Source organism: Balaenoptera borealis (assembly GCF_965194805.1).
Source record: "Balaenoptera borealis genome assembly, contig: HAP1_SCAFFOLD_419, whole genome shotgun sequence".
Lineage (NCBI taxonomy): Eukaryota > Metazoa > Chordata > Mammalia > Artiodactyla > Balaenopteridae > Balaenoptera > Balaenoptera borealis.
Genome location: NW_028123777.1, coordinates 275,512 through 302,192, shown reverse-complemented (window position 1 = coordinate 302,192; position 26,681 = coordinate 275,512). Strand labels below are relative to the sequence as shown.

Here is a 26,681-nt window from a genome sequence, read left to right as displayed (position 1 = left end):
TTTTCTCCCATCTCTTGGTGCCTGTTGGCCTGTGCTAATGAAAACCATCCTAAACTTCCTTACGCTCGACTCTGTGCCTCCCTGTAGAGCCCAGTACTCTCCATCCTCTCTCCCTATTCTCTCTTTTCAACTAGTCGAAATCCTAGTGGAGGGAGACCATTAGAGATGAAACATCTTGGTATATATTGCTAGTTTTCTATGTCCCCTGACTTTTCTATGTTTCTGTTGAAACACTCTTGAGAAGTGTCTGATTTCGTTTTCTACATGGGTACCCTTTAAGGCTCAATACTGGAAAAGAAGGGGATCAGAGTGATCAACCCAACGTGGTATCCTAACGTAACAGTTAAGGAAAGCAACAGGCTTTGTGAGACAGCCAGTGATTTGTCCAAAGTCACACAGATAGTAAACGTCAAAGTCAAAAGTGAAATTAGGTCTCCAGACTTGTAGTTCAATACTTTCCCTCATTATTCCATGCTATTTTGAATCTCCTACTCAATTTAGGGGCAAAAGAAATCGAACGCAAAACTTTCCAAAGTTTCTTTTCTTACCTGACATGGTCAGAGAAGAGGAAGCATCCACTGCAGGTACAAGGGATGAGGAGACAACACTAGATGATGTCTGAGTGGCTGCAGCTGAACGGCGCACGTGTCCAGTACAGAGGTCACTGGTTACTGGTCCAAACAGCTCCACGGAAACCCCAAGGCTCTACCAAGTGGTAGTAGGTTTGGGAGGAGAGTGATGTCACAAAGCAGGCAGTTGAAAGGTATGAGAGAGCCAATAGGGAGGTCCGATCCCCAACAGGAAGGCGGGCTTGGGTGAAGAGAGTGTAGGAGAGCTAAAACAACACCTGAGTTTCTGAGCTTTGGGGAGGAGGAAATCCTAGAAGACAGATTTACCTCCCCCAGGCTCTTCCATTAGGGAAATCATTGCAACATTTCTTACAGACGTTCATTAATACACTGAACTAAGAGTTACTTATATTCTACAGAGTATTCTATTTTATGTATCATATACTTAGAGCTATATAGATCTTATTTAATTAATAATCCTTAGGAAGGAAAGAGCCATCTAGTTTGAACTATTACAGTTGTTCTGAAATCAGATGTGTCTAATGAGTGAACTGATAGCAGCTTTTAAGGAGCCAAAGTAGGGATTAAGAAGCTCTCTTTGTAACTTGGTTCAAGAGTAGGGTGAAGTTTCTTGAGTGTACCTTGTGGAGAATGTTGTGGTCCAAGGCTCTTCTCTTTTAGTTTCTTCTCCTTGACTCCTACCTTCCTTGGGCTGGGCTAGGCTGGGGGCCAGGTTGGACTTGCGACTTAACATTTCTCTTCCGCTTTCTCTTTTTTTTTTTTCTTCCATTATGGGCATTGCTTCGAGGACAAGCCTTGATCTTGCATTGGACGTTACTTCCTGTCACCTTCCAGCAGCAGGAGTCTTCTTTTCAGTGCTTGATGCTTCACGAAATAGACTCTGCCCGTTGGCAGCAAATACCAGAGAGCTAGGAGACAGAGCTGGTTGCAGACCTTTCCTCTTCCAGCCTTTGGTTGCAATTGTTTGGCCCATAATTTGCTAGCTCTAGTTCCTTGGGCCACACAGGTATCCTGCCATCTCCAGCTCTTGTTATATGTGAGAGACATTCTGAACACTGTCCCTTTTTCTTTGCACAGAAGTATATACAGTGTGGCAGTTACTGTAATCTCCTCCGCCTTGCAAACAGCCACTCTAGAATCTTGGACCTCTAGGACTCTCTGTCTTGCATGCTTGGGGGCAAGGCCAAGCAAAATGAAGAGGAGAATAATTAGAGAAAGAGGAGGACGTTGGTGGAGAATTGGGAGCAGGTAAGGTGAAAGGGCACAGGAGAAAAGAGATGCATGTAGACTTTTTGGTTTCTGTGGGAAACAGGTTGACACACTTGGGCCTCATTTGGTATTAACAGAACAGAGAGTTAAAGATCTAAGTAGCTAGATAGTGTGCAGCAACTGCCATGAAGTCTGTACACTGAAGAGAACAGTCTCACATCTAGTTTTCATTTTGTTTTATGTCATAGTACCTTATTTATAGCATTCACTGGTGTGTTTGTAGAATACAGATGTTTTCAAATGCTCTGGTTTTGTCTACATGGTTATCTCCTTGTCCTGTTTGTAAGGAATCCAACATTGTAAGACATATTGCATGTTTTTCTCTTGACGATTGTTGACCTTGAAGCGTCATGAACTAACTTGAGCTGTTGGATTCTGTGGAGAAACGTTCAAAAGGGTCTGTGAAAAAGGCACTGTGGTGAGTCGCATTATGCACCCGAGCGTAAGGAGCAAGATATCTGCCACCAGCCCAGCTTGGCCTGGATTGCCTCTGTTTTAGTTCCCCTGGTTAGTGCTTTTCTCCCTAACCACTCTTGTGACTGTGATAATGTGAGTAAGGGCGGAGTTGCTAATGATCTATGTGTGAGGTAAGCTGGTTTGAGGGAGGAAATCTATGGACCTAGTCATTTTCCTTGGTGGTAAGCTTTCAGGGGTGCAGAGATGGATCTTCCTGGGGCCTTTTCTGGTCCCAGGAAGATATCGCATAGATGGGACCTCCCAAGACACACATTGAATCTTTAGGCCTGTTTTTCCTATTATGAGGTACGAGTTTCTTCACTGATGGGGATGATGCTTATCTGAGAAGAAATTGTGAAAGGTGGTGTAGTGTAGAGGTGTGGCTTAAGCTTTTAAGTTTTCCTCCAGGTTTTTCCCCTAAGCTTCCTACTTCGGACGGCCTACTTACATGATACTAGTAGGTGATGTCCGGCTAACAGCTTCCTAAATATACCTGCAAGCCAGATCAGTGTCTCTTTTCTCTGTATTCCCATGGAAATCAAGAGTCCCGCCGAATTTTCCATCGAAACAGTTGATTTGTGTTGTCTCTAGGAATTCTAAAGGGCGTACCGTTGCTTCCTAACCGGTGTCATTTGGGAGATCCGCCTCTGTACGTTCAAATGATTAATTTTGAGACTTTGCTCATGTGTGCAGTAAACCCTTGAATTCCCTAAGACCTTCCTTTCCTCCATCTCCTACCCCATTAAGCCCGCTTCAGTTCATCTCCTGAATTTCTTTGGAATCTGTCAGCCAGCTCTTCCTCAACTTCCTAATACTGAACTTGCCTGTCTGTTGCGATTAGGTCCTAACTAGTGTCCATATATCTTGTTTCCTTCCAATCCACTCTTCACACAAGAAACCTTCAAAGCAAGTTGGAACGTTGCTCATAAACATCGCTCACAAACATTGTTTTGAGAATAGAAAACACACTGTTGGCCTTTAAGACTCTGCGTGGTCTAGAATCCTCTCTGCTTCTCTAGCCCCATCTTGTGCCACTTTTGCCCTCACTTTCTATGCTTCAGATACACTGAATTAACCTTAGTTCTCACTCATCTGACAGAAGTCAGTTCAGATACTATTTTTCACTGTGATTCCTAGCATTAAGGAATTTGATTATCAGGTTTTGTATGAGGACTATTTCATCAGGGGTACAGAAGTTCTGGCCATCTCTGGTTTTGGATATCCCTTATTTGTTGAGACCTTTGCGTTGTTTGGTTGCCTTTTGTCTGTTTTCCAGATGGGAAAACAGGAACAAGGGAAGTATAGGTTATTACTAGGTGGGGTTGAACAAGTGGAGCAGCAAACTGCAAAGCAGAAAGAAGAGGGACGTACTATAGAGGGATATGACTTCCATTCTCAAGGCGCCTGCATCCTGTGCAGGGAGACAGCCTAACATAAAATGTGCCTAACAACAAATATATTGACTTCTTACTAAAAATCTCCAGTTCATAGAACCGAGGGGTTTGTACCTTCTCCTTTAAAAGTGATAGTCCTGGGACTTCCCCGGTGGTCCCGTGGTGAAGACTCTGCGCTTCCAACGCAGCAGGCGTGGGTTCAATCCCTGGTTGGGGAGCTAAGATCCCACATGCTGCGCAGCCAAAGAAATTTTTGTCGAACGTTATACTCCTGTATTGTTGGCTTTAGTGGTTTAGATTTTGTTGTACTGTTAAGAAGATTTCAGTTTATTTACCGGGAACAAACAACACATAATGTAAAAATAGTTTCCCAGAAACGATTTCCATCATTCTCTTCCTCCCTTTCTCCCGCAGACTGGTGTTTCACCTTGACAAGTTCTCTGTCATTCCATAGGAAAGCTGTCTGGCTTGGAGGTTGCAATCCCAGGGAATTTTTCATCAGCGGGGAAGTCTCCATCACTACAGAGGAATCAAGGGAGAAGTCAGTCCCTGGTAAGTGAGATGCTCCCCCTAAACACCAACACAGCAGTCGTGTACCTTTCAAGGGGTTCAGGGGCAAGATGGGCAAGGCATTTCTACTAACTCTTCTTAAGGATCACGGACAGTGCCCTATGCTACGAGGTAAGCGGTGACTGCTGTAGTTCTTACTGGTGATCCTTTCCTGTCACTGATTCTCGGCCTTCTTTGTATTTCATAGGACTGTTGTCAGTCCAATACAAAATGAGTCTTATTTTTAAAAACCTGAAATGTTTTACAGAGCCTAGCATTCTCATATAGGGTCCTTTCCATTCTCCCCACTTTCCCGAGAGGCCAAGAACACTTCACACCATGAACTAGGAGAGGGGGTAGAGCCCTTTCTGATGAAATACATCAACAAAGACAGAGCCTTAGCCTGCTTGCTCTCTGGACAGGATCTCGGACCACAAGGTCTTCAATCCTGGTATAAATGAAGGAAGTGAGGACAGTTCAACTGGCACTCTGATAACAAGAGTTCGGAAACACCTTCCAAAGAGACTATAGCAGTAGATGAGGGAAGGGAGTGCTACAGTGTGGCAGTACAGGGGGAATGATCGGCTACAGCAGTGAAAAGTGTGGTACCGATTGGTGTGCTCTCGGGGTTCTTGTACATGTAGCATAGATGACCTCTACAGTGGCCCTCCCACCTTCCCACCTGCATTAGGTGTTCTTTTTTTTTGTAATTTATGTTTATGTATTTATTTACTGTTTGAACTTATTTATTCTACGTATTTATTTTTTTGGCTGCACTGGGTCTCTCATTGCTGTGCACGGGCTTTCTCTAGTTGGCGGCTAGCGGGGGCTACTCTCGGTTGCGGTGTGCGGGCATCTCATCGCGGTGGCTTCTCTTGTTGCGGAGCATGGGCTGTAGGCACGTGGGCTTCGGTAGTTGAGGCTCACGGGCTCTAGAATGCAGGCTCCGTCGTTGTGGCACATGCGCTTAGTTGCTGCACGGCATGTGGGATCTTCGCAGACCAGGGCTCGAACCCGTGTCCCCTGCATTGGCAGGCGCCACCAGGGAAGCCCTAGGTGTTCTCATATAGAGTCTAAAAACAGAGAGCACTGAGAGAAGGTAGTGGTTATTAAAGGCTCAGGATCTAAATTCTACCTGTCTCTACACCCCTTCCCAGCTGTCGATTTGACCCCATTTTTGAATGCTGACCTCATTGTTCAACTTTTCTCTGCCGTCTGTATACTCACCTTGAAAACTTGTTTCTGTGATGCGTTGAGCAGACACAGGGTGGCAGATTGCAGAGGTGGAAGCTGGTGGTCGGATATTTGTGGGCTGAATCTCCTTCAGTCCCATTCCCATTTCTGGTTGCCCAGAGGCCCTACTTCCTGTGTGTGACGCCGAGCCGTAGGATTGCGGGCAGGAGCCAAGTTCTCCATACAGTAAAGACCCCAGTGTGCCTTGGTTATAGTAATATACCTGGCTTCCTTCCTGGCAGGGAAGTGACAGGCGGCTATGCCCCTGCTTTGTTCGTGGGCCTCCTGATCCAGCAGTTCCCTTGGCTCTGCCCCTGTCGTCAGCTGCCCCTAGGATAACTCTGAGCCCTAGCCACTTCTCTGGTAGATTTCCCTATTCCCCCACTACAGTCACACCTGAATAAGGCAACTCAGACCTTTCAGAGATGTGTCCTGAACCTCTTGTTTTCTGAAATACCTATCTGGTGGTTGTGAGACTTAAGGCCAGCGTCCCCGAGAGACTTTTTCTATTTCTCCTAGTAAACCTAGACTCATCTTCTGTCACCTTCAACTCTACTCCAATTGTGTTCTTTCAACCCAGACCTCTGACCCTGCTTTTTACTTCTGCCATTTCATCCTCGCTCCTGCTTCCTTTCCTAAATCCATACGTCTCTTTTGGCCTTCCTAGCCCTGGGCCAAGTTCCTTCCTCTTTGCTCAGTTTTTACCCCTTTCCTTCATTCTCCCATCCAACTTTCAGTCCTTCCTTTCTCACGCCCCAGTTAGCAGCATCTGAAAATTCGAAAGGTTTGTTACTCGTCTATTAATTGTATTCCATTTACTTATTCAGTTCTATACCTGTCTTACCTGTGTATGGAAGAACAGCTGGTAGCCAAGGTGGCACCAAGAATCCTAGCAGCTCTCACTTGACGTATCCGTAGTAGTCGGCAATTTCCATTTCGTTTTCCCTCTCGGTGAAAAATTGCAGCTTGCCCGAAGAGGTGTATCTGGCAGCATTCTCCCGTTGTTGTTGAGCCCGCCTCTTCATGGCCTCTCGCTCTGGCCTCTGCTCTTGTTCGATGGGCTTTGACATGACTGGCTCAGGCACGTTGGGTTCCCTCCATGGAACTCGTTGCTTGCTGAAGTCTTGGAGTAGAAAGTGGGTTTGGAGCTTGGGTGGGGACTGGCGCTTATTCACAGCAGGGGGAACAGGCTCCCGCTGGAGAGGAGCGCCAGATGAAGTTTTGGAGGGTGCAGGCCTAGGAGCAGCAGACTGAGGGACACGAGGCTGGGTATGGTTGGGCCAAGCCGGTTGGGTTGGGTTGGTCACAGTTGGCTGAGCTGGTTTGGCGGGGCCTGGCAAAGAGGCAGGAGCTGGCTGGGATGAATTGGCTGCAGCAGGTTGAGCTGAGTCAGTAGAACCAGGCTGGGCACGGTAAGCCCCAGCAGGCCGATGTGAGGCCAGAGACTGTGGCCTCCGAGGAGCGGGTCGAGCTTGAGGCTTGTCCCAGGCAGAAAAAGGCAGAGGTATCAACTTGACCTTCCCAGGAGGAGGCCGCTCATACTGGGCTGGAGACGGACACTCTGTTTCAGCACTGCTGTCTGGTTTCTGGGCTTGGACTTGCGTTTTCTCAGGACCCTTCCCCTCACGTGGGGTATGCCGCCATGGCTGGATAGCTGGGGGTGGCTGGGGGTCTTTGGGGTTGCTTGACTTTCCCAAGAGCCGACAGGAAGAGAGCCCAGTTTTCGTCTCATTCTTCTTCCCCAGCGCATGAAGAACCTTCACAGACTCCAGCATGCGCACGCCAAGGGAGGTTCGAGGCTTTTGAAAGCTCTGTTGGAGAAGCTCAGTTTGGTGTTCCTTTCGCTTCGTGTGGGGGATTGCTGGCTTCTCTTCTGCCTTGACTTTGTTCCCTGACTGCTTGTTCTCCTCAGCCTTGTTTCTCCCTCTGGTCCTTTTGGTCTTTTCCTGCCCGTGGCTCTTAGTTTTGCTGATCTTTCTGGATGCAGCTTTCTGAGGTTTGCCTTGAGAGTGCTTGGCCGTGTTCACAGGAGCCCTGTCACTGACTGCAGCGTGGCATGTAACCACTTCTCCCCCTAACGGGCACTCTGGATTCTTTGGCTGGATTTTGGCCTTGGGAGCGCCACTGATAGGCTCAGAGGCTTTCTGTTTGTTCTTCCTGGGTTGATCAGAGGGAACCTTTATGACACTTGGCTTTTCCTGCACCTGATTCACCTTAATGGCTCTGGTGTCTTTAGCTTTGATCACGTTGGGACCTTGGGATTGATCAAGATCTTTCAAAGGATTAAAGAGCTGGGGAAGGTGAATATCCTCCGCCAGTGTAGTAATGTCTGCAAGACCACTGCTAGGTTCAATCCCATTTTCAAGTGTCCCTAGGTCCTGACGACTCCGGCTGTTCTCTCCCAGATCAGCATTTTCAGAACCAGGCTGCTCCTCTTGGCTGAGGGGATCGGTGCAGGCCAGCGGCTGGTGAATATCAGGGATTCCTAAAGGGAGTAGTGGAGGATCTTGGTTCTCTGTTGGGATCTGGTAGGCATCCAGAGGCTTTGAAAGCTTGGTTTTGATATCATCCACGTGCTTACTCTCTATTTGTCCCTGGCTTGGAGCTGGAGGCAGGGCCAGGAGACGCCTGGCACTCTGGACTGGAGCTGTCACTGAAATGTCCCCAAGTTCAGATGGTGGGTTACTCTCAAGTATGTGGCTGTTTCTGCTACTGCAGGACTTGGGGAGTTCTTGACTTTGTGTCACACAAAACGTCTGGCTTGGAGGTTGCAATCCCAGGGAATTTTTCATCACCAGGGGGGAGGTCTCCATCCCTACAAAGGGATCAAGGGAGAAGTCAGTCCCTGGTAAGTGAGATGCTCCCCCTAAACACCAACACAGCAGTCGTGTACCTTTCAAGGGGTTCAGGGGCAAGATGGGCAAGGCATTTCTACTAACTCTTCTTAAGGATCACGGACAGTGCCCTATGCTACGAGGTAAGCGGTGACTGTTGTAATTCTTACTGGTGAGCCTTTCCTGTCGCTGATTCTCGGCTCGCTTTGTATTTCATAGGACTGTTATAAGTCCAATACAAAATGAGTCTTATTTTTAAAAACCTGAAATGTTTTACAAAGCCTAGCATTCTCATATAGGGTCCTTTCCATTCTCCCCACTTTCCCGAGAGGCCAAGAACACGTCACACCATGAACTAGGAGAGGGGGTAGAGCCCTTGCTGATGAAATACATCAACAAAGACAGAGTCTTAGCCTGCTTGCTCTCTGGACAGGATCTCGGACCACAAGGTCTTCAATCCTGGTATAAATGAAGGAAGTGAGGACAGTTCAACTGGCACTCACATAACAAGAGTTCTGAAACACCTTCCGAAGAGACTATAGCAGTAGATGAGGGAAGGGAGTGCTACAGTGTGGCAGTACAGGGGGAACGATCGGCTACAGCAGTGAAAAGTGTGGTACCGATTGGTGTGCTCTCGGCGTTCTTGTACATGTAGCATAGATGACCTCTACAGTGGCCCTCCCACCTTCCCACCTGCATTAGGTGTTCTTTTTTTTGTAATTTATGTTTATGTATTTATTTACTGTTTGAACTTATTTATTCTACGTATTTATTTTTTTGGCTGCACTGGGTCTCTCATTGCTGTGCACGGGCTTTCTCTAGTTGGCGGCTAGCGGGGGCTACTCTCGGTTGCGGTGTGCGGGCTTCTCATCGCGGTGGCTTCTCTTGTTGCGGAGCATGGGCTGTAGGCACGTGGGCTTCGGTAGTTGAGGCTCACGGGCTCTAGAATGCAGGCTCCGTCGTTGTGGCACATGCGCTTAGTTGCTGCACGGCATGTGGGATCTTCGCAGACCAGGGCTCGAACCCGTGTCCCCCGCATTGCATTGGCAGGCGGATTCTTAACCACGGCGCCACCAGGGAAGCCCTAGGTGTTCTCATATAGAGTCTAAAAACAGAGGGCACTGAGCGAAGGTAGTGGTTATTAAAGGCTCAGGATCTAAATTCTACCTGCCTCTACACCCCTTCCCAGCTGTCGATTTGACCCCATTTTTGAATGCCGACCTCATTCTTCAACTTTCTCTGGCGTTTGTTATACTCACCTTGAAAACTTGTTTCTGTGATGCGTTGAGCAGACACAGGGTGGCAGACTGCAGAGGTGGAAGCTGGTGGTCGGATATTTGTGGGCTGAATCTCCTTCAGTCCCATTCCCATTTCTGGTTGCCCAGAGGCCCGACTTCCTGTGTATGACGCCGAGCCGTAGGATTGCGGGCAGGAGCCAAGTTCTCCATACAGTAAAGACCCCAGTGTGCCTTGGTTATAGTAATATACCTGGCTTCCGTCCTGGCAGGGAAGTGACAGGCGGCTCTGCCCCTGATTTGGAATCTGAGATGGTGTTCCCTGAGCAAGGCTGGCAGAAAGCGATGGATGTAGAGGGACCATGTTCTTGGCGTCTGAAGTTTTATCATACTGGGCTGCCAGAAACATGGAGGAGGCAGCTGTGTGGCGGTCAGTGAGTGCCAGAGTAAAGTCTCCGAGTGAAGAAGAATTCTTTTCAGTGCTTGCTGTGATGTCCCACTCAAGAACACCTGGATAGGAAGCAGCTGAAGTGGAGATCTGGCTGTGGTCAGTAACTCCAGATAACATAGTCGTGCTAGAATGTTGGTAAAGGTAGGCACTACCCATGAGTGTCTGGAAAGGGGTACCAGTAGCCGATGCCGAACTGACGGCAGGGGCAGAGACTCTGGAGAAGTTGCAGACACTTCGTGTTAGGGAAGTTGCATTGCTCACCACAGGAGGAGAATGCTGCAGAGAATTTAGAGTTCCAAGTAGAGATGGATGTTGGAAATTTTCTGTAAGAACAAGAGGGTCATGAAAAACTCAGGGAGGTTGAGAAATTCTCACTACGTTTGAGGAACGGCATCATCTGAAGGTTCTTGCTATCAGGACACCTCTACTATCACTACTTCCTGAGAAACCCAAAATCAGACAGTTAATGATGGCTGTAAGGACTGAGCAGTTTTCCACTCTTCTCTATTAACTGCCTGTGCTCCCATCTTGGGCACAGACGGGCAGAAGAGCCAAGTGGTGTGGTTCAGAGATTGTTCTCTAGGCTGGAAGCAACCTTCTCCCTGCCCTGTCTTTCCCTTCAGCCTGCACTCGTATTGACTTCTATGCTATTTCCTAGACTGGAAGCATTTTAGAACTAGGAGGCCCTTAGAGAACTTCGATGTTCTCAGTCTCATTTCGTGAGTAAGGAAACTGAGGCTCAGAGAGGTCGGGTTGACTTGTTCAAGTTCTCTCATTATGTTAGTATCATTACCAGGTTTCAGAACCTAAGTATCCTGACTTCCTTGCCAGGACTCCACTCTGAGCATGATACTGCCAGAAAGCAGGAGAAATAGAACTTATAATATAGGCATTTTTTTTGTCCATTAGAAAACAGTACGGCTGTTACCATTGTCGTCTTCAGTGTCTCCCTTTGCTTGTGCAGTTCCCACGCTATTACCTAGAGGTGACGTACAGCTCAGTCCAACTGGTGAATTGAAAGAGTCATTTTTGCCCTCTTCAAGCCTGGTTTCTCATCCTACCTCAAAATGATTACCCGAAAGTGGATTTCTTAAGTGCTTTTGGAAAGGGAAGAGTTATCTGATTACTTCAGATTCCTCACCTGTAAAGTGGTTATAACACCACCACCAATAATAATAGCAGTAATAATTAATAGATGAATAAGCTGATCTATTGCGTATGATTTATATGGAGGAAGATACAATAAGTTCTAGAAAGACAAAGAAAAATCATGACAAGCATATTACGTTAACGAAAAAGAAATCCATAGATATTAATGAAAACTGGGGTATGTGGCAAGTATCGAAGCCTAATGAATTTACTAACAAATGGCATTCTGTACTATCCATGCAATATTATGAAAGTGAATTTTGCCCACTCTATTTTAGTGAATACTATTAACCAGAAAACACGATGGAGGTGATAGAGGTGAATGAATTCCTAGCCAATGCATACAGACAGAGAAGGTATGTCAGTAAAAAATGCATAACAAGCAACAGAATGCAATAAATGTGCATGTATAGGTAGCCACAACACATATAGACAAGTATTTCAATGAAAACCGGTACGAAGCAGACAGCAAAATAATAAGTGTAAAAGAGTTTCATTATTGTGCTCCTTCATATTTTTACCCAGCAAGTAAGAGGTATTAAGCCTAGGAGAAATATATATTTCAATGAATATAGCTTATATAATAAGCAGAAAGGAAGCTTAAAATGTATCAGGAAGGTTTTTGGATTTATCCTAGAACTTAGATTAGAATCATCTTCAGCATCCAAGAAGATGGCATCCCAAAACCTCAAAAAACCATCATGCCTAGAATCCAATTAAAAAAGATTTTCAAATGTAAGAAAATCCACAGGACTCCACAATATGGTTTTCGATAAATGTGGATGTTTGTTTGTTTTGTTTCTTTGGCCGCGCCGCGTGGCCCTGGCCGTGAAAGCACCGAGTCCTAAGCACTGGACCGCCAGGGAATTCCCTAAGTGGGGGGAATTAGAGATGTGGGGCTTGACTTTTTCTTCTTCTTCTTCTTCTTCTTCGGTAGCTAAGATCTACAAGCGAACGATGGCTGTTGATCAATGTGCTCTCTGTGTTAGGAAGGAAATAACTGTAAAAATGAAAAGCAGCCTTGCCTTAGAACCTACATATCACACCAAGGAAAATAGTCCTTCTGATTCAATTTAGAAGATATCACTTAAAATGTTGAATTGGTGAAATGTCTACCTAGTTTAAAAATTAGAAAGAATAAAACACTGAAAAGCAGCCCCCTAGATAACCACTGTGGTTGCTTGTTTATAGGAGGCATCATTTCTAAAACGTATTTCTAAAATGTTTATATTCAAAACTGTCAAGTGGCCAACTGTATTCAGAGAGGCAATAAAAGAAAGAAAACGGAGTATGACTTTTCTGATAAGCTGCCTTTCCTGGTGATCCCCTGTTCTGGCCTTACTTTCCTTCTTAGTCTGTTAATGTAAGGGTTTGCTACCATCAACTTGGTTTTGCCCTGCTCTGAGCAGGTTTCCCTCTGTGCTGTTTCTGCTTTAATTGAAAATCTTTGGTTCCCATCAGCATTCCATTGCAAACTCCGTTTTTCTTGAGAGCTCCTCTATGCTTTCCCTCTTCATTCTTACATTTTCTCCCATCTCTTGGTGCCTGTTGGCCTGTGCTAATGAAAACCATCCTAAACTTCCTTACGCTCGACTCTGTGCCTCCCTGTAGAGCCCAGTACTCTCCATCCTCTCTCCCTATTCTCTCTTTTCAACTAGTCGAAATCCTAGTGGAGGGAGACCATTAGAGATGAAACATCTTGGTATATATTGCTAGTTTTCTATGTCCCCTGGCTTTTCTATGTTTCTGTTGAAACACTCTTGAGAAGTGTCTGATTTCGTTTTCTACATGGGTACCCTTTAAGGCTCAATACTGGAAAAGAAGGGGATCAGAGTGATCAACCCAACGTGGTATCCTAACGTAACAGTTAAGGAAAGCAACAGGCTTTGTGAGACAGCCAGTGATTTGTCCAAAGTCACACAGATAGTAAACGTCAAAGTCAAAAGTGAAATTAGGTCTCCAGACGTGTAGTTCAATACTTTCCCTCATTATTCCATGCTATTTTGAATCTCCTACTCAATTTAGGGGCAAAAGAAATCGAACGCAAAACTTTCCAAAGTTTCTTTTCTTACCTGACATGGTCAGAGAAGAGGAAGCATCCACTGCAGGTACAAGGGATGAGGAGACAACACTAGAGGATGTCTGAGTGGCTGCAGCTGAACGGCGCACGTGTCCAGTACAGAGGTCACTGGTTACTGGTCCAAACAGCTCCACGGAAACCCCAAGACTCTACCAAGTGGTAGTAGGTTTGGTAGGAGAGTGATGTCACAAAGCAGGCAGTTGAAAGGTATGAGAGAGCCAATAGGGAGGTCCGATCCCCAACAGGAAGGCGGGCTTGGGTGAAGAGAGTGTAGGAGAGCTAAAACAACACCTGAGTTTCTGAGCTCTGGGGAGGAAATCCTAGAAGACAGATTTACCTCCCCCAGGCTCTTCCATTAGGGAAATCATTGCAACATTTCTTACAGACGTTCATTAATACACTGAACTAAGAGTTACTTATATTCTACAGAGTATTCTATTTTATGTATCATATACTTAGAGCTATATAGATCTTCTTTAATTAATAATCCTTAGGAAGGAAAGAGCCATCTAGTTTGAACTATTACAGTTGTTCTGAAATCATATGTGTCTAATGAGTGAACTGATAGCAGCTTTTAAGGAGCCAAAGTAGGGATTAAGAAGCTCTCTTTGTAACTTGGTTCAAGAGTAGGGTGAAGTTTGTTGAGTGTACCTTGTGGAGAATGTTGTGGTCCAAGGCTCTTCTCTTTTAGTTTCTTCTCCTTGACTCCTACCTTCCTTGGGCTGGGCTAGGCTGGGGGCCAGGTTGGACTTGCGACTTAACATTTCTCTTCCGCTTTCTCTTTTTTTTTTTTCTTCCATTATGGGCATTGCTTCGAGGACAAGCCTTGATCTTGCATTGGACGTTACTTCCTGTCACCTTCCAGCAGCAGGAGTCTTCTTTTCAGTGCTTGATGCTTCACGAAATAGACTCTGCCCGTTGGCAGCAAATACCAGAGAGCTAGGAGACAGAGCTGGTTGCAGACCTTTCCTCTTCCAGCCTTTGGTTGCAATTGTTTGGCCCATAATTTGCTAGCTCTAGTTCCTTGGGCCACACAGGTATCCTGCCATCTCCAGCTCTTGTTATATGTGAGAGACATTCTGAACACTGTCCCTTTTTCTTTGCACAGAAGTATATACAGTGTGGCAGTTACTGTAATCTCCTCCGCCTTGCAAACAGCCACTCTAGAATCTTGGACCTCTAGGACTCTCTGTCTTGCATGCTTGGGGGCAAGGCCAAGCAAAATGAAGAGGAGAATAATTAGAGAAAGAGGAGGACGTTGGTGGAGAATTGGGAGCAGGTAAGGTGAAAGGGCACAGGAGAAAAGAGATGCATGTAGACTTTTTGGTTTCTGTGGGAAACAGGTTGACACACTTGGGCCTCATTTGGTATTAACAGAACAGAGAGTTAAAGATCTAAGTAGCTAGATAGTGTGCAGCAACTGCCATGAAGTCTGTACACTGAAGAGAACAGTCTCACATCTAGTTTTCATTTTGTTTTATGTCATAGTACCTTATTTATAGCATTCACTGGTGTGTTTGTAGAATACAGATGTTTTCAAATGCTCTGGTTTTGTCTACATGGTTATCTCCTTGTCCTGTTTGTAAGGAATCCAACATTGTAAGACATATTGCATGTTTTTCTCTTGACGATTGTTGACCTTGAAGCGTCATGAACTAACTTGAGCTGTTGGATTCTGTGGAGAAACGTTCAAAAGGGTCTGTGAAAAAGGCACTGTGGTGAGTCGCATTATGCACCCGAGCGTAAGGAGCAAGATATCTGCCACCAGCCCAGCTTGGCCTGGATTGCCTCTGTTTTAGTTCCCCTGGTTAGTGCTTTTCTCCCTAACCACTCTTGTGACTGTGATAATGTGAGTAAGGGCGGAGTTGCTAATGATCTATGTGTGAGGTAAGCTGGTTTGAGGGAGGAAATCTATGGACCTAGTCATTTTCCTTGGTGGTAAGCTTTCAGGGGTGCAGAGATGGATCTTCCTGGGGCCTTTTCTGGTCCCAGGAAGATATCGCATAGATGGGACCTCCCAAGACACACATTGAATCTTTAGGCCTGTTTTTCCTATTATGAGGTACGAACGAGTTTCTTCACTGATGGGGATGATGCTTATCTGAGAAGAAATTGTGAAAGGTGGTGTAGTGTAGAGGTGTGGCTTAAGCTTTTAAGTTTTCCTCCAGGTTTTTCCCCTAAGCTTCCTACTTCGGACGGCCTACTTACATGATACTAGTAGGTGATGTCCGGCTAACAACTTCCTAAATATACCTGCAAGCCAGATCAGTGTCTCTTTTCTCTGTATTCCCATGGAAATCAAGAGTCCCGCCGAATTTTCCATCGAAACAGTTGATTTGTGTTGTCTCTAGGAATTCTAAAGGGCGTACCGTTGCTTCCTAACCGGTGTCATTTGGGAGATCCGCCTCTGTACGTTCAAATGATTAATTTTGAGACTTTGCTCATGTGTGCAGTAAACCCTTGAATTCCCTAAGACCTTCCTTTCCTCCATCTCCTACCCCATTAAGCCCGCTTCAGTTCATCTCCTGAATTTCTTTGGAATCTGTCAGCCAGCTCTTCCTCAACTTCCTAATACTGAACTTGCCTGTCTGTTGCGATTAGGTCCTAACTGGTGTCCATATATCTTGTTTCCTTCCAATCCACTCTTCACACAAGAAACCTTCAAAGCAAGTTGGAACGTTGCTCATAAACATCGCTCACAAGCATTGTTTTGAGAATAGAAAACACACTGTTGGCCTTTAAGACTCTGCGTGGTCTAGAATCCTCTCTGCTTCTCTAGCCCCATCTTGTGCCACTTTTGCCCTCACTTTCTATGCTTCAGATACACTGAATTAACCTTAGTTCTCACTCATCTGACAGAAGTCAGTTCAGATACTATTTTTCACTGTGATTCCTAGCATTAAGGAATTTGATTATCAGGTTTTGTATGAGGACTATTTCATCAGGGGTACAGAAGTTCTGGCCATCTCTGGTTTTGGATATCCCTTATTTGTTGAGACCTTTGCGTTGTTTGGTTGCCTTTTGTCTGTTTTCCAGATGGGAAAACAGGAACAAGGGAAGTATAGGTTATTACTAGGTGGGGTTGAGCAAGTGGAGCAGCAAACTGCAAAGCAGAAAGAAGAGGGACGTACTATAGAGGGATATGACTTCCATCCTCAAGGCGCCTGCATCCTGTGCAGGGAGACAGCCTAACATAAAATGAGCCTAACAACAAATATATTGACTTCTTACTAAAAATCTCCAGTTCATAGAACCGAGGGGTTTGTACCTTCTCCTTTAAAAGTGATAGTCCTGGGACTTCCCCGGTGGTCCCGTGGTGAAGACTCTGCGCTTCCAATGCAGCAGGCGTGGGTTCAATCCCTGGTTGGGGAGCTAAGATCCCACATGCTGCGCAGCCAAAGAAATTTTTTTCAAAAGTTATACTCCTGTATTATTGGCTTTAGTGGTTTAGATTTTGTTTTACTGTTAAGAAGATTTCAGTTTATTTACCGGGAACAAACAACACATAATGTAAGAATAGTTTCCCAGAAACGATTTCCATCATTCTCTTCCTCCCTTTCTCCCGCAGACTGGTGTTTCACCTTGACAAGTTCTCTGTCATTCCATAGGAAAGCTGTCTGGCTTGGAGGTTGCAATCCCAGGGAATTTTTCATCAGCGGGGAAGTCTCCATCACTACAGAGGAATCAAGGGAGAAGTCAGTCCCTGGTAAGTGAGATGCTCCCCCTAAACACCAACACAGCAGTCGTGTACCTTTCAAGGGGTTCAGGGGCAAGATGGGCAAGGCATTTCTACTAACTCTTCTTAAGGATCACGGACAGTGCCCTATGCTACGAGGTAAGCGGTGACTGCTGTAGTTCTTACTGGTGATCCTTTCCTGTCACTGATTCTCGGCTTTCTTTGTATTTCATAGGACTGTTGTCAGTCCAATACAAAATGAGTCTTATTTTTAAAAACCTGAAATGTTTTACAGAGCCTAGCATTCTCATATAGGGTCCTTTCCATTCTCCCCACTTTCCCGAGAGGCCAAGAACACTTCACACCATGAACTAGGAGAGGGGGTAGAGCCCTTTCTGATGAAATACATCAACAAAGACAGAGCCTTAGCCTGCTTGCTCTCTGGACAGGATCTCGGACCACAAGGTCTTCAATCCTGGTATAAATGAAGGAAGTGAGGACAGTTCAACTGGCACTCTCATAACAAGAGTTCTGAAACACCTTCCGAAGAGACTATAGCAGTAGATGAGGGAAGGGAGTGCTACAGTGTGGCAGTACAGGGGGAACGATCGGCTACAGCAGTGAAAAGTGTGGTACCGATTGGTGTGCTCTCGGGGTTCTTGTACATGTAGCATAGATGACCTCTACGGTGGCCCTCCCACCTTCCCACCTGCATTAGGTGTTCTTTTTTTTGTAATTTATGTTTATGTATTTATTTATTGTTTGAACTTATTTATTCTACGTATTTATTTTTTTGGCTGCACTGCGTCTCTCATTGCTGTGCACGGGCTTTCTCTAGTTGGCGGCTAGCGGGGTCTACTCTTGGTTGTGGTGTGCGGGCTTCTCCTCGCGGTGGCGTCTCTTGTTGCGGAGCATGCGCTCTAGGCGCGTGGGCTTCGGTAGTTGCGGCTCACGGGCTCTAGGATGCAGGGTCAGTCGTTGTGGCACATGGGCTTAGTTGCTCCACGGCATGTGGGATCTTCCCAGACCAGGGCTCGAACCCGTGTCCCCCGCATTGCATTGGCAGGCGGATTCTTAACCACGGCGCCACCAGGGAAGCCCTAGGTGTTCTTACATAGAGTCTAAAAACAGAGAGCACTGAGAGAAGGTAGTGGTTATTAAAGGCTCAGGATCTAAATTCTACCTGTCTCTACACCCCTTCCCAGCTGTCGATTTGACCCCATTTTTGAATGCCGACCTCATTCTTCAACTTTCTCTGCCGTTTGTGTACTCACCTTGAAAACTTGTTTCTGTGATGCGTTGAGCAGACACAGGGTGGCAGATTGCAGAGGTGGAAGCTGGTGGTCGGATATTTGTGGGCTGAATCTCCTTCAGTCCCATTCCCATTTCTGGTTGCACAGAGGCCCTACTTCCTGTGTATGACACAGAGCCATAGGATTGCGGGCAGGAGCCAAGTTCTCCATATAGTAAAGACCCCAGTGTGCCTTGGTTATAGTAATATACCTGGCTTCCTTCCTGGTAGGTAAGTGACAGGTGGCTCTGCCCCTGATTTGGAATCTGAGATGGTGTTCCCTGAGCAAGGCTGGCAGAAAGCGATGGATGTAGAGGGACCATGTTCTTGGCGTCTGAAGTTTTATCATACTGGGCTGCCAGAAACATGGAGGAAGCAGCTGTATGCCGGTCAGTGAGTGCCAGAGTAAAGTCTCCGAGTGAAGAAGAATTCTTTTCAGTGCTTGCTGTGATGTCCCACTCAAGAACACCTGGATAGGAAGCAGCTGAAGTGGAGATCTGGCTGTGGTCCGTAACTCCAGGTAACATAGTCGTGCTAGAATGTTGGTAAAGGTAGGCACTACCCATGAGTGTCTGGAAAGGGGTACCAGTAGCCGATGCCGAACTGACGGCAGGGGCAGAGACTCTGGAGAAGTTGCAGACGCTTCGTGTTAGGGAAGTTGCATTGCTACAACAGATTTTTAAGCAACAGAGCAATCCAGCCAAGTTTATATTTTAGAGAGAGAACATCTTCCATGTGGAGGATCAGTTGAAATAGAAGAGATTGTTAGAATTGTAGGGCGGTAGTATTCCAGGCAGGAGATGACGAATGCCAGACACCACCTAGTCACAGACATAGCTTTTGCAGAGATCAGCTACATGTTGTTGTTTTTTATTTACTCTCTCATATAATTTTTTTTAAGTCCTGGACCACAAAATACTGTGGCATCGTTGGAAAAATCTGAGACTCGATTCTAGTCTTTTTTCTGTTTGCCTGCTCTGCAGCTTGGGCTTACGTTCTCAAGCCTTACTTTTTCATTGTGAAATAAGAACGGTGCTACTTAACCCGAGAACTCCCCAGGCACATAGACCCGTGGCGTGTGAGGAGCAGTGAAGGAGAGAAGGAATGGAAGTGCTTTGGGGACCCCAAGAGCCCTTCAGAAACCGTTTGTTCTTTTTAATATTGAGCATTAAAAGTGAAGGCATTCCATTTGTTTCACTCAAAAACAAATTCTGTTCTTCTGATAGCCTGTTTTTTTTTTCCACTCCCTTTTTCTATAGTCAGATCAGTTCCTGATGGGCATTCTCCAGTCCACACTATTGCATCTGATTGGAGGCTATGCAAAATTTCCCAGAGACAATGAATTTTGACTGTATAGTAGTTAATTCTTTATAGTACGTTCCTGCAAAAACACTCTTTTCTTCAGAGTTTTTCCTTTTCAGGATAGTGGTAGTGTTGTGGTAACTAATAAAGGCTACTCTTCAGAAAATTGTATAACTCGTTTTTAGTGTATCTACTTCGCTTACTTAATTCCATATTCCCTGTTTTCTAGACAGACTTCTTGGTGTCCACTGTACCCATGGTTTCAACAGGACTGGCTACCTCATGTGCAGGTGAGTTGCCAACCCCAAGAGGCAGAGCATGTTTAAATTGTTCTGTTTACAATAGTAATGTAAGCTAATGTAAGCTGAATGCAAAAAATGCAGTCAGAGAAGTGTATGAAGTGGAAGGCAATTTTGCCCCCTACTCAGATGTTACCACCAGTAATAATTTAGCACATATTTTTTCAGACGTAAAAAATGCAGATATAAGCATATACAATGGTCCCTTGGTATCTGCAGGGGGATTGGTTTTAGGACTCCCCATGGATCCGAAAATCCTCGGATGCTCAAGTCCCGTATGTAAAATGGTGTAGTACAGTCGGGCTTCCATATCTGCAGGTTATGGAACCGTTGGATATACAGAACTGACTGTACCTGTGATTTAATGGTATAGTGTTTTAGACATTCTGGTTTATAATTTAATATATGGAGGACATCTTCGTCTGACAATATTTGGAGACCTCATTCTTATTTATTTATTATTCTTTTTTTTCCTCCAAATTTGCTTTATGTAGTTGGATATAAATAAATGAGCACAAACTTAAGCAAGATACATGTAACAATTTAATAGAACCTGATACTCTTAATTCTTTCAGTGTTTCTCCAACTCATCATGGGGCTCGTAAGAAAAGTAACCAACATGGATACTACTACAGTTGAATGTCAAATCTTTAAGTGCTTAGGACATACTAAATCCTTGTATAATGCACTTATGAGGAACCCTTCAAGAGACTTGTGTTTTGTATGTAGCAAAAAGTGTTAAGAGTCAAATATTCAACTCAGTATAAAATAATAAGAAACACTTCTGATTTGTTAGGTTGAGATTGCTTCTCCTTTTACTAATGAATGATTGTTTTAGCTGTAATATCACTGAGCTGAACAAATATGTCACCTTGGAGTACATAAGGAAAAATAAACACATGCTAAATGGGTAAAACATTACAACTACATCTTTACTAGACCATCTCTACTAACGCTTCAGAAACTTAGAGATTTAGAGTGTTCTTACGTTAATTGCAAGAAAAATAGAAAGAGAGAAATTCCTTCTTTTTTGAGATCACAGCTGTGAAGTCGTGATTATACAAATTCTTCATTTGTGTGCAAAACATGAAACACATTTCTCTTAATTCTCCCTGCTTAGAATTGTCAGTCAACTAGCAGGACTTTCCTTCCAAGAAACAAGAGACTGAGATGTGTTTTATATAACTTCAATAACCTCAGCACTACAGTAAGAAGACATGCAGTATCCTTTTGCTGTGCTTCAAGACAACAGGGAAGGAGGTCACAGGAAAGAAGAAATCAAAATGGTTACAACTGAGAAACTTTTCTCAGTGTAACCATGGTGCCACTTTCATTTTTACATAAGCATGGTGGCATAATTCAAGCTCAATACATCAGAATTCTTAATATTTAAAATTTACCTTGACTTTTAATTATCACCATGTTAACAACCAAAATAATTTGACGAAACTCATAAGAAAGGGTAATGTTAATAAACCCCACTTTACTAGAGTTAGTTTCTGGACACATTAGCTCATTTTTTTTATAGAAGAGGGACAGTGAATCTCAGTTGGCTTACAAGCTAGGAGATCACTTTGAATTCTGCATTTCTTAACTGCAAACAGATATAGCACTTGTAACAGGTTATAACTGGTTTTCAGCTGGTTTTCAAGCACAGAGCCAGCCCCAACAGTAATAGTACACTATTGAAAAAGACCTAAGGCAATGAATTCCATTTCCAGTGGAAAGAAAGAATCGTATGGTCTTGGACAAACAATTCTGATGGTTTACTTAACAGTCACTTAGTAGTTCTTCCTTGCTCATAGAGCTTTATGACTTTTTTGAGGAGTGAAGCATTCAGCTTGAGTGGATAAATCCTTGTTAGGCTAAGACAATCATTATCATATCCCTCTTTGCCATGAATTGTCTTACGAATGGTCATATCAGTCTGTTTTGGCAAATGAGTAATTAAGGGAAGGCTGTTATTGTGCTTATGAGAATGATATTTTTCTCTGAGAAAAGATAAATAGGCATTAGGAAAATGACCATTTGGGCTCTTTTTCTGCTTCCTCCTTGTTTTGTGAGAATATGATATTTGGTTTTACAGCAGCCATCTTGTGACCCTGAGATGATCATATGCCAATAATGACAAATGGTAGATTAGAAAGAACCAGCAAAGACAGAAAACAGCAACATCAATAGTAACAACAATCACAGCAAAAGAACAATGGGACCTTAACTTGTGGAGTTCCTATAAAGTAAAAAATATAAGTGCTCTATGTTTATTCTAAAACAAAAAAAGAACTATGCAAACCAGCTTAAAACTCCTTTTTTTGTGCCAGTGTTCTAAAATGTGGCTTTTCATAAAACCTTGACCCAAATGCCAGCAACTTCAGAAAAGAATTTGGGTAGGGGGAAGAAGAAAGTTATCTCACTTAGGAAAAACAACCACTATCTTTATCCTAATCTTTGGCACACAGTTGAAACATATATAGCTGCTGTAACACTTTACACAATTCCTATGTACTGGAGGAATAACAAGATCTAAATAACAATTATATTTTTCAACACTGGGTGAAGGCTTTACATAAAAATACCATCCTCCTTTTTCCCCCTAAATTTCTAAAATATCACGTGCTTTTCCCCAACATCTGCAGCCGTTCAGGAATTTTTAGGAAACTTTCATGCATGATCTTAATTCCTAATCCCTGGCTCTTTGGGCTCAACCACAAAAGATCAAAACCACCAAAAATGATGGTTCACTTGAAGTCAGGTGAGAGACACTGGCTCAGTTAGTCTCGTAGGACAAAAGCAGTGCTGCATCAACTGTCTCCATGCAGGAGGGGCACGTGAAGGATCTCATCAGCCAGTCATCTGTACAGCCCAGGTGATCTGCATACACAGCAGAAATCAAATTGGGTTCTCATAAACAAAGTGCATCATACAGATCACACACTCCCCGATCTTTTTTTTAAATATTTGTTTTATTTTATTTATTCATTTATTTGGTTGCGCCGGGTCTTAATTGCAGTCGGTGGGCTCCTTAGTTGTGGCATGCAAACTCTTAGTTGCGGCATGCATGTGGGATCTAGTTCCCTGACCGGGGAACGAACCCGGGCCCCCTGCGTTGGGAGTGTGGAGTCTTTAGCCGCTGCACCACCAGGGAAGTCCCCCGGATCCTTTTTTCTGATCCATTTCTTCCAGGGTCATAAACTCCTTCAGGCTGATGCTGTATGAGGCCTATTCTTTGAGCTATCCTAATTTGCTCCTCTCAGCTGAGGTGCTAGGCGAGTCTGACTAGGTGTTGGATGAGAGACCAAAACTGGAACTTGATCCAGATATGGCAGCAGCAGCTCCTGATCCAGCTCCGTCCCCTTGCCAAAGCTAGCCCAGTCGGATTGAGACTTGTGAGGCAGGGAGATGTCATCCGAAGTGGGGGACTTAAGGCAGTTCCCCATCTTCCGGGGCTTGAGTGTGTGATCTGTGTGCTGTTTTGACAGTCTCCCAACCTCATTCTTTTTTTTTTTTTTTTTTTTTTTTAATTAGTTTATTTATTTATTTATTTTTGAATTTAAAAAATTTATTTATTTTTTATACAGCAGGTTCTTATTAGTTATCTATTTTATACATATTAGTGTATATATGTCAATCCCAATCTCCCAATTCATCTCACCACCACCGACCCCCGCCCTGCCCCGCTTTCCCCCCTTGATGTCCATACGTTTGTTCTCTACATCTGTGTCTCTATTTCTGCCTTGCAAACCGGTTCTTCTGTACCACTTTTCTAGATTCCACATATATGCATTAATATATAATATTTGTTTTTCTCTTTCTGACTGACTTCACTCTGTATGACAGTCTCGAGGTCCATCCACGTCTCTACAAATGACCCAAGTTCGTTCTTTTTTATCGCTGAGTAATATTCCATTGTATATGCGTACCACATCTTCTTTGTCCGTGCACCTGTCGATGGGCGTTTAGGTTGCTTCCGTGACCTAGCTATTGTGAATAGTGCTGCAGTGAACATTGGGGTGCATATGTCTTTTTGAATTATGGTTTTCTCTGGGTATATGCCCAGTAGTGGGATTACTGGGTCATATGGTAATTCTATTTTTAGTTTTTAAGGAACCTGCATACTGTTCTCCATAGTGGCTGTATCAGTTTACATTCCCACCAGCAGTGCAAGAGGGTTCCCTTTCCTCACATCCTCTCCAGCATTTGCTGTTTGTAGATTTTCTGATGATGCCCATTCTAAGCGGTGTGAGGTGATACCTCATTGTAGTTTTGATTTGCATTTCTTTAATAATTAGTGATGTTGAGCAGCTTTTCGTGTGCTTCTTGGCCATCTGTATGTCTTCTTTGGAGAAATGTCTATTTAGGTCTTCAGCCCATTTTTTGATTGGGTTGTTTGTGTTTTTAATAGTGAGCTGCATGACCTATTGATATATTTTGGAGATTAATCCTTTGTTGATCGGTTTATTTTTTTTTTTAAGGCTGCATTGTTCCTTTGCTTACTGATGAACATGTACAAGTCAGAAGTTTTTGATATTATAAAACATCAAAGTAATGAACATTCCTGTGTGAACATCTTTGAATATATATGCTTTGTCTCAGTTAACTTCACTCAGAATGGGACTTCTGCATCAAGGAGTTTATGCCCTTATGCTTTTTGTGGGTGTTGCTACACTGTACCAATGTATGGTTGTTCATGCAGGAAATACGTATTGAGCATCTGTTATGTTTAAGCACTGTGCTGGGTGCTAGCAAAAAGACTTGAGAAATTTTGTGAGTGAGGAGACTTGACCTGCCTGCCCTTTGTGAATTCTAGCAGTCCAGAGAGGGAATAGCTATTCAAGAATCACACTCTGCATGTAGAATTACAACTCTGACAGGTGCCAAGGAGAGGGACATGGTACCATGAGAGCATATTTTAGGGAGGATTTGATCTCATCATGGAGATTAGAGAAGGTTTAGGGATGTTTCAGCTGATATCTGAAGGATGAGTAGGTATTAACCAGATAGGGACGTTGGGGAGAGATTTCTGAGCATAAGGAATAGCAAAAGACCCTCTAAGAGGAAAGCATATGCTGTGTTGGAGGAACTGGCCAGGAAGGTGGGGCCGTTGGGGGAGCATGTCATTATAATGGAGCTGCAAGTGTGGGTAGGAGCTCGATCGTGCAGGCTTATGTTTAAGGTTTCAGACTTGAAGAGTAATAGAAAACCATTGAACTATTTTTGTTGAAGGTGAGTGTGTGGAACATACCCAATTGCATTTTCAACCTATCGTTTTGCTACCGAGTGGAGAATACACTGCAGGGAGAAAGAGTGGAAGCGAGGAAGCAAGTTAGGAGACTTGTGTAGAAATTGGGCATAATGGTGGCTTGGACCAGGGTATGGTGGTCATTTTGGTGGAAAGATGTGGACAGATTCTAGAGGTATGTAGGCAGTATCATTGTCAGCACTGGTGGTGGGTTGAGGATGAGGGTGAGGGAGAAATAGCTGTCAGTGATGGTGATTCCTAAGTTTCTGGCTCCTGTGGTTGATTAGATAGGGTTTTTTAGATATGATGTTAATATTTGTCCTAATTTGTCTTTTGTTATTTGTTGGTTCTTGATGAATACTCTTGTCATATTAAGTCTCCTGTTTTTAGTGTACAAAGCATTTTGACCGAAACTGACCGTTGTATGTTATCAGATAACTTTTTAACATCTGCCAGTTTGGTCCTGTATTTTATTCTCTTTCATTTATTGATTAAATTGTTGTATTAATGTAAATAACTATATTAATAGATTTTCTAAAGTTGCGTTATCCTTGCATCCTTGGTCCTTGGAATAAAGCCTGTTTTTTTTTTTTTTTTTTTTTTTTTTTTGGCTGTGTTGGGTCTTTGTTTCTATGCGAGCGCTTTCCCTAGTTGCGGCAAGCGGGGGCCACTGTTCATCGCGGTGGGCGGGCCTCTCACTATCGCGGCCTCTCTTGTTGCAGAGCACGGGCTCCAGACGCGCAGGCTCAGTAGTTGTGGCTCACGGACCCAGTCGCTCCGGGGCATGTGCGATCTTCCCAGACCAGAGCTCGAATCCGTGTCCCGTGCATTGGCAGGCAGATTCTCAACACTGCGCCACCAGGGAAACTCCGGAATAAAGCCTTTTTGTAGTCATGGTATATATCATGCTTTAATAATTATTGATTAGATATGCTGATATTTTCTTAGGATTTTTCTATCTGTATTTGTAAAGCACAATTGGACCTTTTTTTGCAAAAACTTGATTTTCTTTCCTTTTTATTTACAAATGACTCGAATTTTGTTGTTTTGTAGATATTTGATTGATGTAGAAGGCATGTGGCCAGATGATGCAATTGAATGTAAGTATAAGGGTTGTCACTACTTTTCCCTTGTTATAAAATTTGAAGGGAGAAATGTAAGGGAATTTCTCAAATTTTGGAAAAATAGAAAAGTCTGTAATTCATTTGTTCTGACATACGATAACCTTTTACCAAAAGTTTATAAAGGGATGTATCTGGAAATAGCAAGATATAATAGCCTGAATAATTAGTCAGTGGATTTCAGCATTTTTTTTTTCTTTTTAAAATTTATTTAATTAATTAATTTACTTTTGATATTATATCCACTGCCCCACCAAGGAAGTCCCTTTTTCTTCCTTCCTTCTTTCCTTCCTCCCTTCCTTCCTTCCTTCCTTTAAAGCTCCAAGTCATTTAAAATACATGACTTCTTACTAAAAATCTCCAGTTCATAGAACCAAGGGGTTTATAACTTCTCCTTTAAAAGTGATATTCCTGGGACTTCCCTGGTGGTCCCGTGGTGAAGACTCTGCGCTTCCAATGCAGCAGGCGTGGGTTCAACCCCTGGTTGGGGAGCTAAGATCCCACATGCTGCGC

The 26,681-nt window shown here is 44.0% G+C and overlaps 2 protein-coding genes, 1 long non-coding RNA gene and 2 pseudogenes across 15 annotated transcripts in view; 2 read left to right on the top strand and 3 right to left on the bottom strand.

Moving 5' to 3' along the window:
• Positions 1-26,681, top strand: part of LOC309621411 (uncharacterized protein) — a 402,030-nt gene that overhangs the window by 112,314 nt on the left and 263,035 nt on the right. For 6 of the 11 annotated variants that reach the window (XR_014239992.1, XR_014239993.1, XR_014239994.1 and 3 more), the window contains exons 4-7: positions 19,467-19,558; positions 19,739-19,799; positions 25,770-25,943; positions 26,101-26,147. Coding sequence is in view for 5 of the 11 variants with exons in the window: in XM_082408906.1 (XP_082265032.1) it covers positions 19,739-19,799; positions 25,770-25,943; positions 26,101-26,108 (243 nt within the window). In the remaining 6 variants the exon portion in view is untranslated. Of the gene's footprint in view, positions 1-19,466; positions 19,559-19,738; positions 19,800-20,928; positions 21,271-25,769; positions 25,944-26,100; positions 26,148-26,681 lie in introns of all 11 variants that reach the window. The other 5 variants (XM_082408910.1, XM_082408909.1, XM_082408907.1 and 2 more) reach the window with 4 other exon arrangements.
• Positions 1-26,681, bottom strand: part of LOC309621418 — a 157,858-nt gene that overhangs the window by 76,994 nt on the left and 54,183 nt on the right. The window lies entirely within an intron of this gene.
• On the bottom strand, positions 6,391-19,722 carry LOC309621406 (uncharacterized protein C2orf78-like; the record flags this gene model as incomplete). Its single annotated transcript, XM_082408905.1, has 4 exons — positions 6,391-8,306; positions 9,585-10,334; positions 13,233-13,316; positions 19,713-19,722. 4 exons carry the CDS (start codon positions 19,720-19,722, stop codon positions 6,391-6,393), a joined length of 2,760 nt encoding a protein of 919 aa, XP_082265031.1.
• LOC309621412 (mitochondrial import inner membrane translocase subunit Tim8 A pseudogene) overlaps positions 16,814-26,681 on the top strand; it is a 65,906-nt pseudogene continuing 56,038 nt past the window's right edge. Inside the window, exon 1 of the transcript XR_014249748.1 lies at positions 16,814-16,946. The product of XR_014249748.1 is annotated as a mitochondrial import inner membrane translocase subunit Tim8 A pseudogene (transcript). The remainder of the gene's footprint in view (positions 16,947-26,681) is intronic.
• LOC309621415 (RING finger protein 11-like) lies at positions 21,288-24,178 on the bottom strand (annotated as a pseudogene). Its single transcript has 2 exons — positions 22,957-24,178; positions 21,288-22,742 (listed from the first exon to the last, which is right to left on the bottom strand). The product of its transcript is annotated as an RING finger protein 11-like (transcript).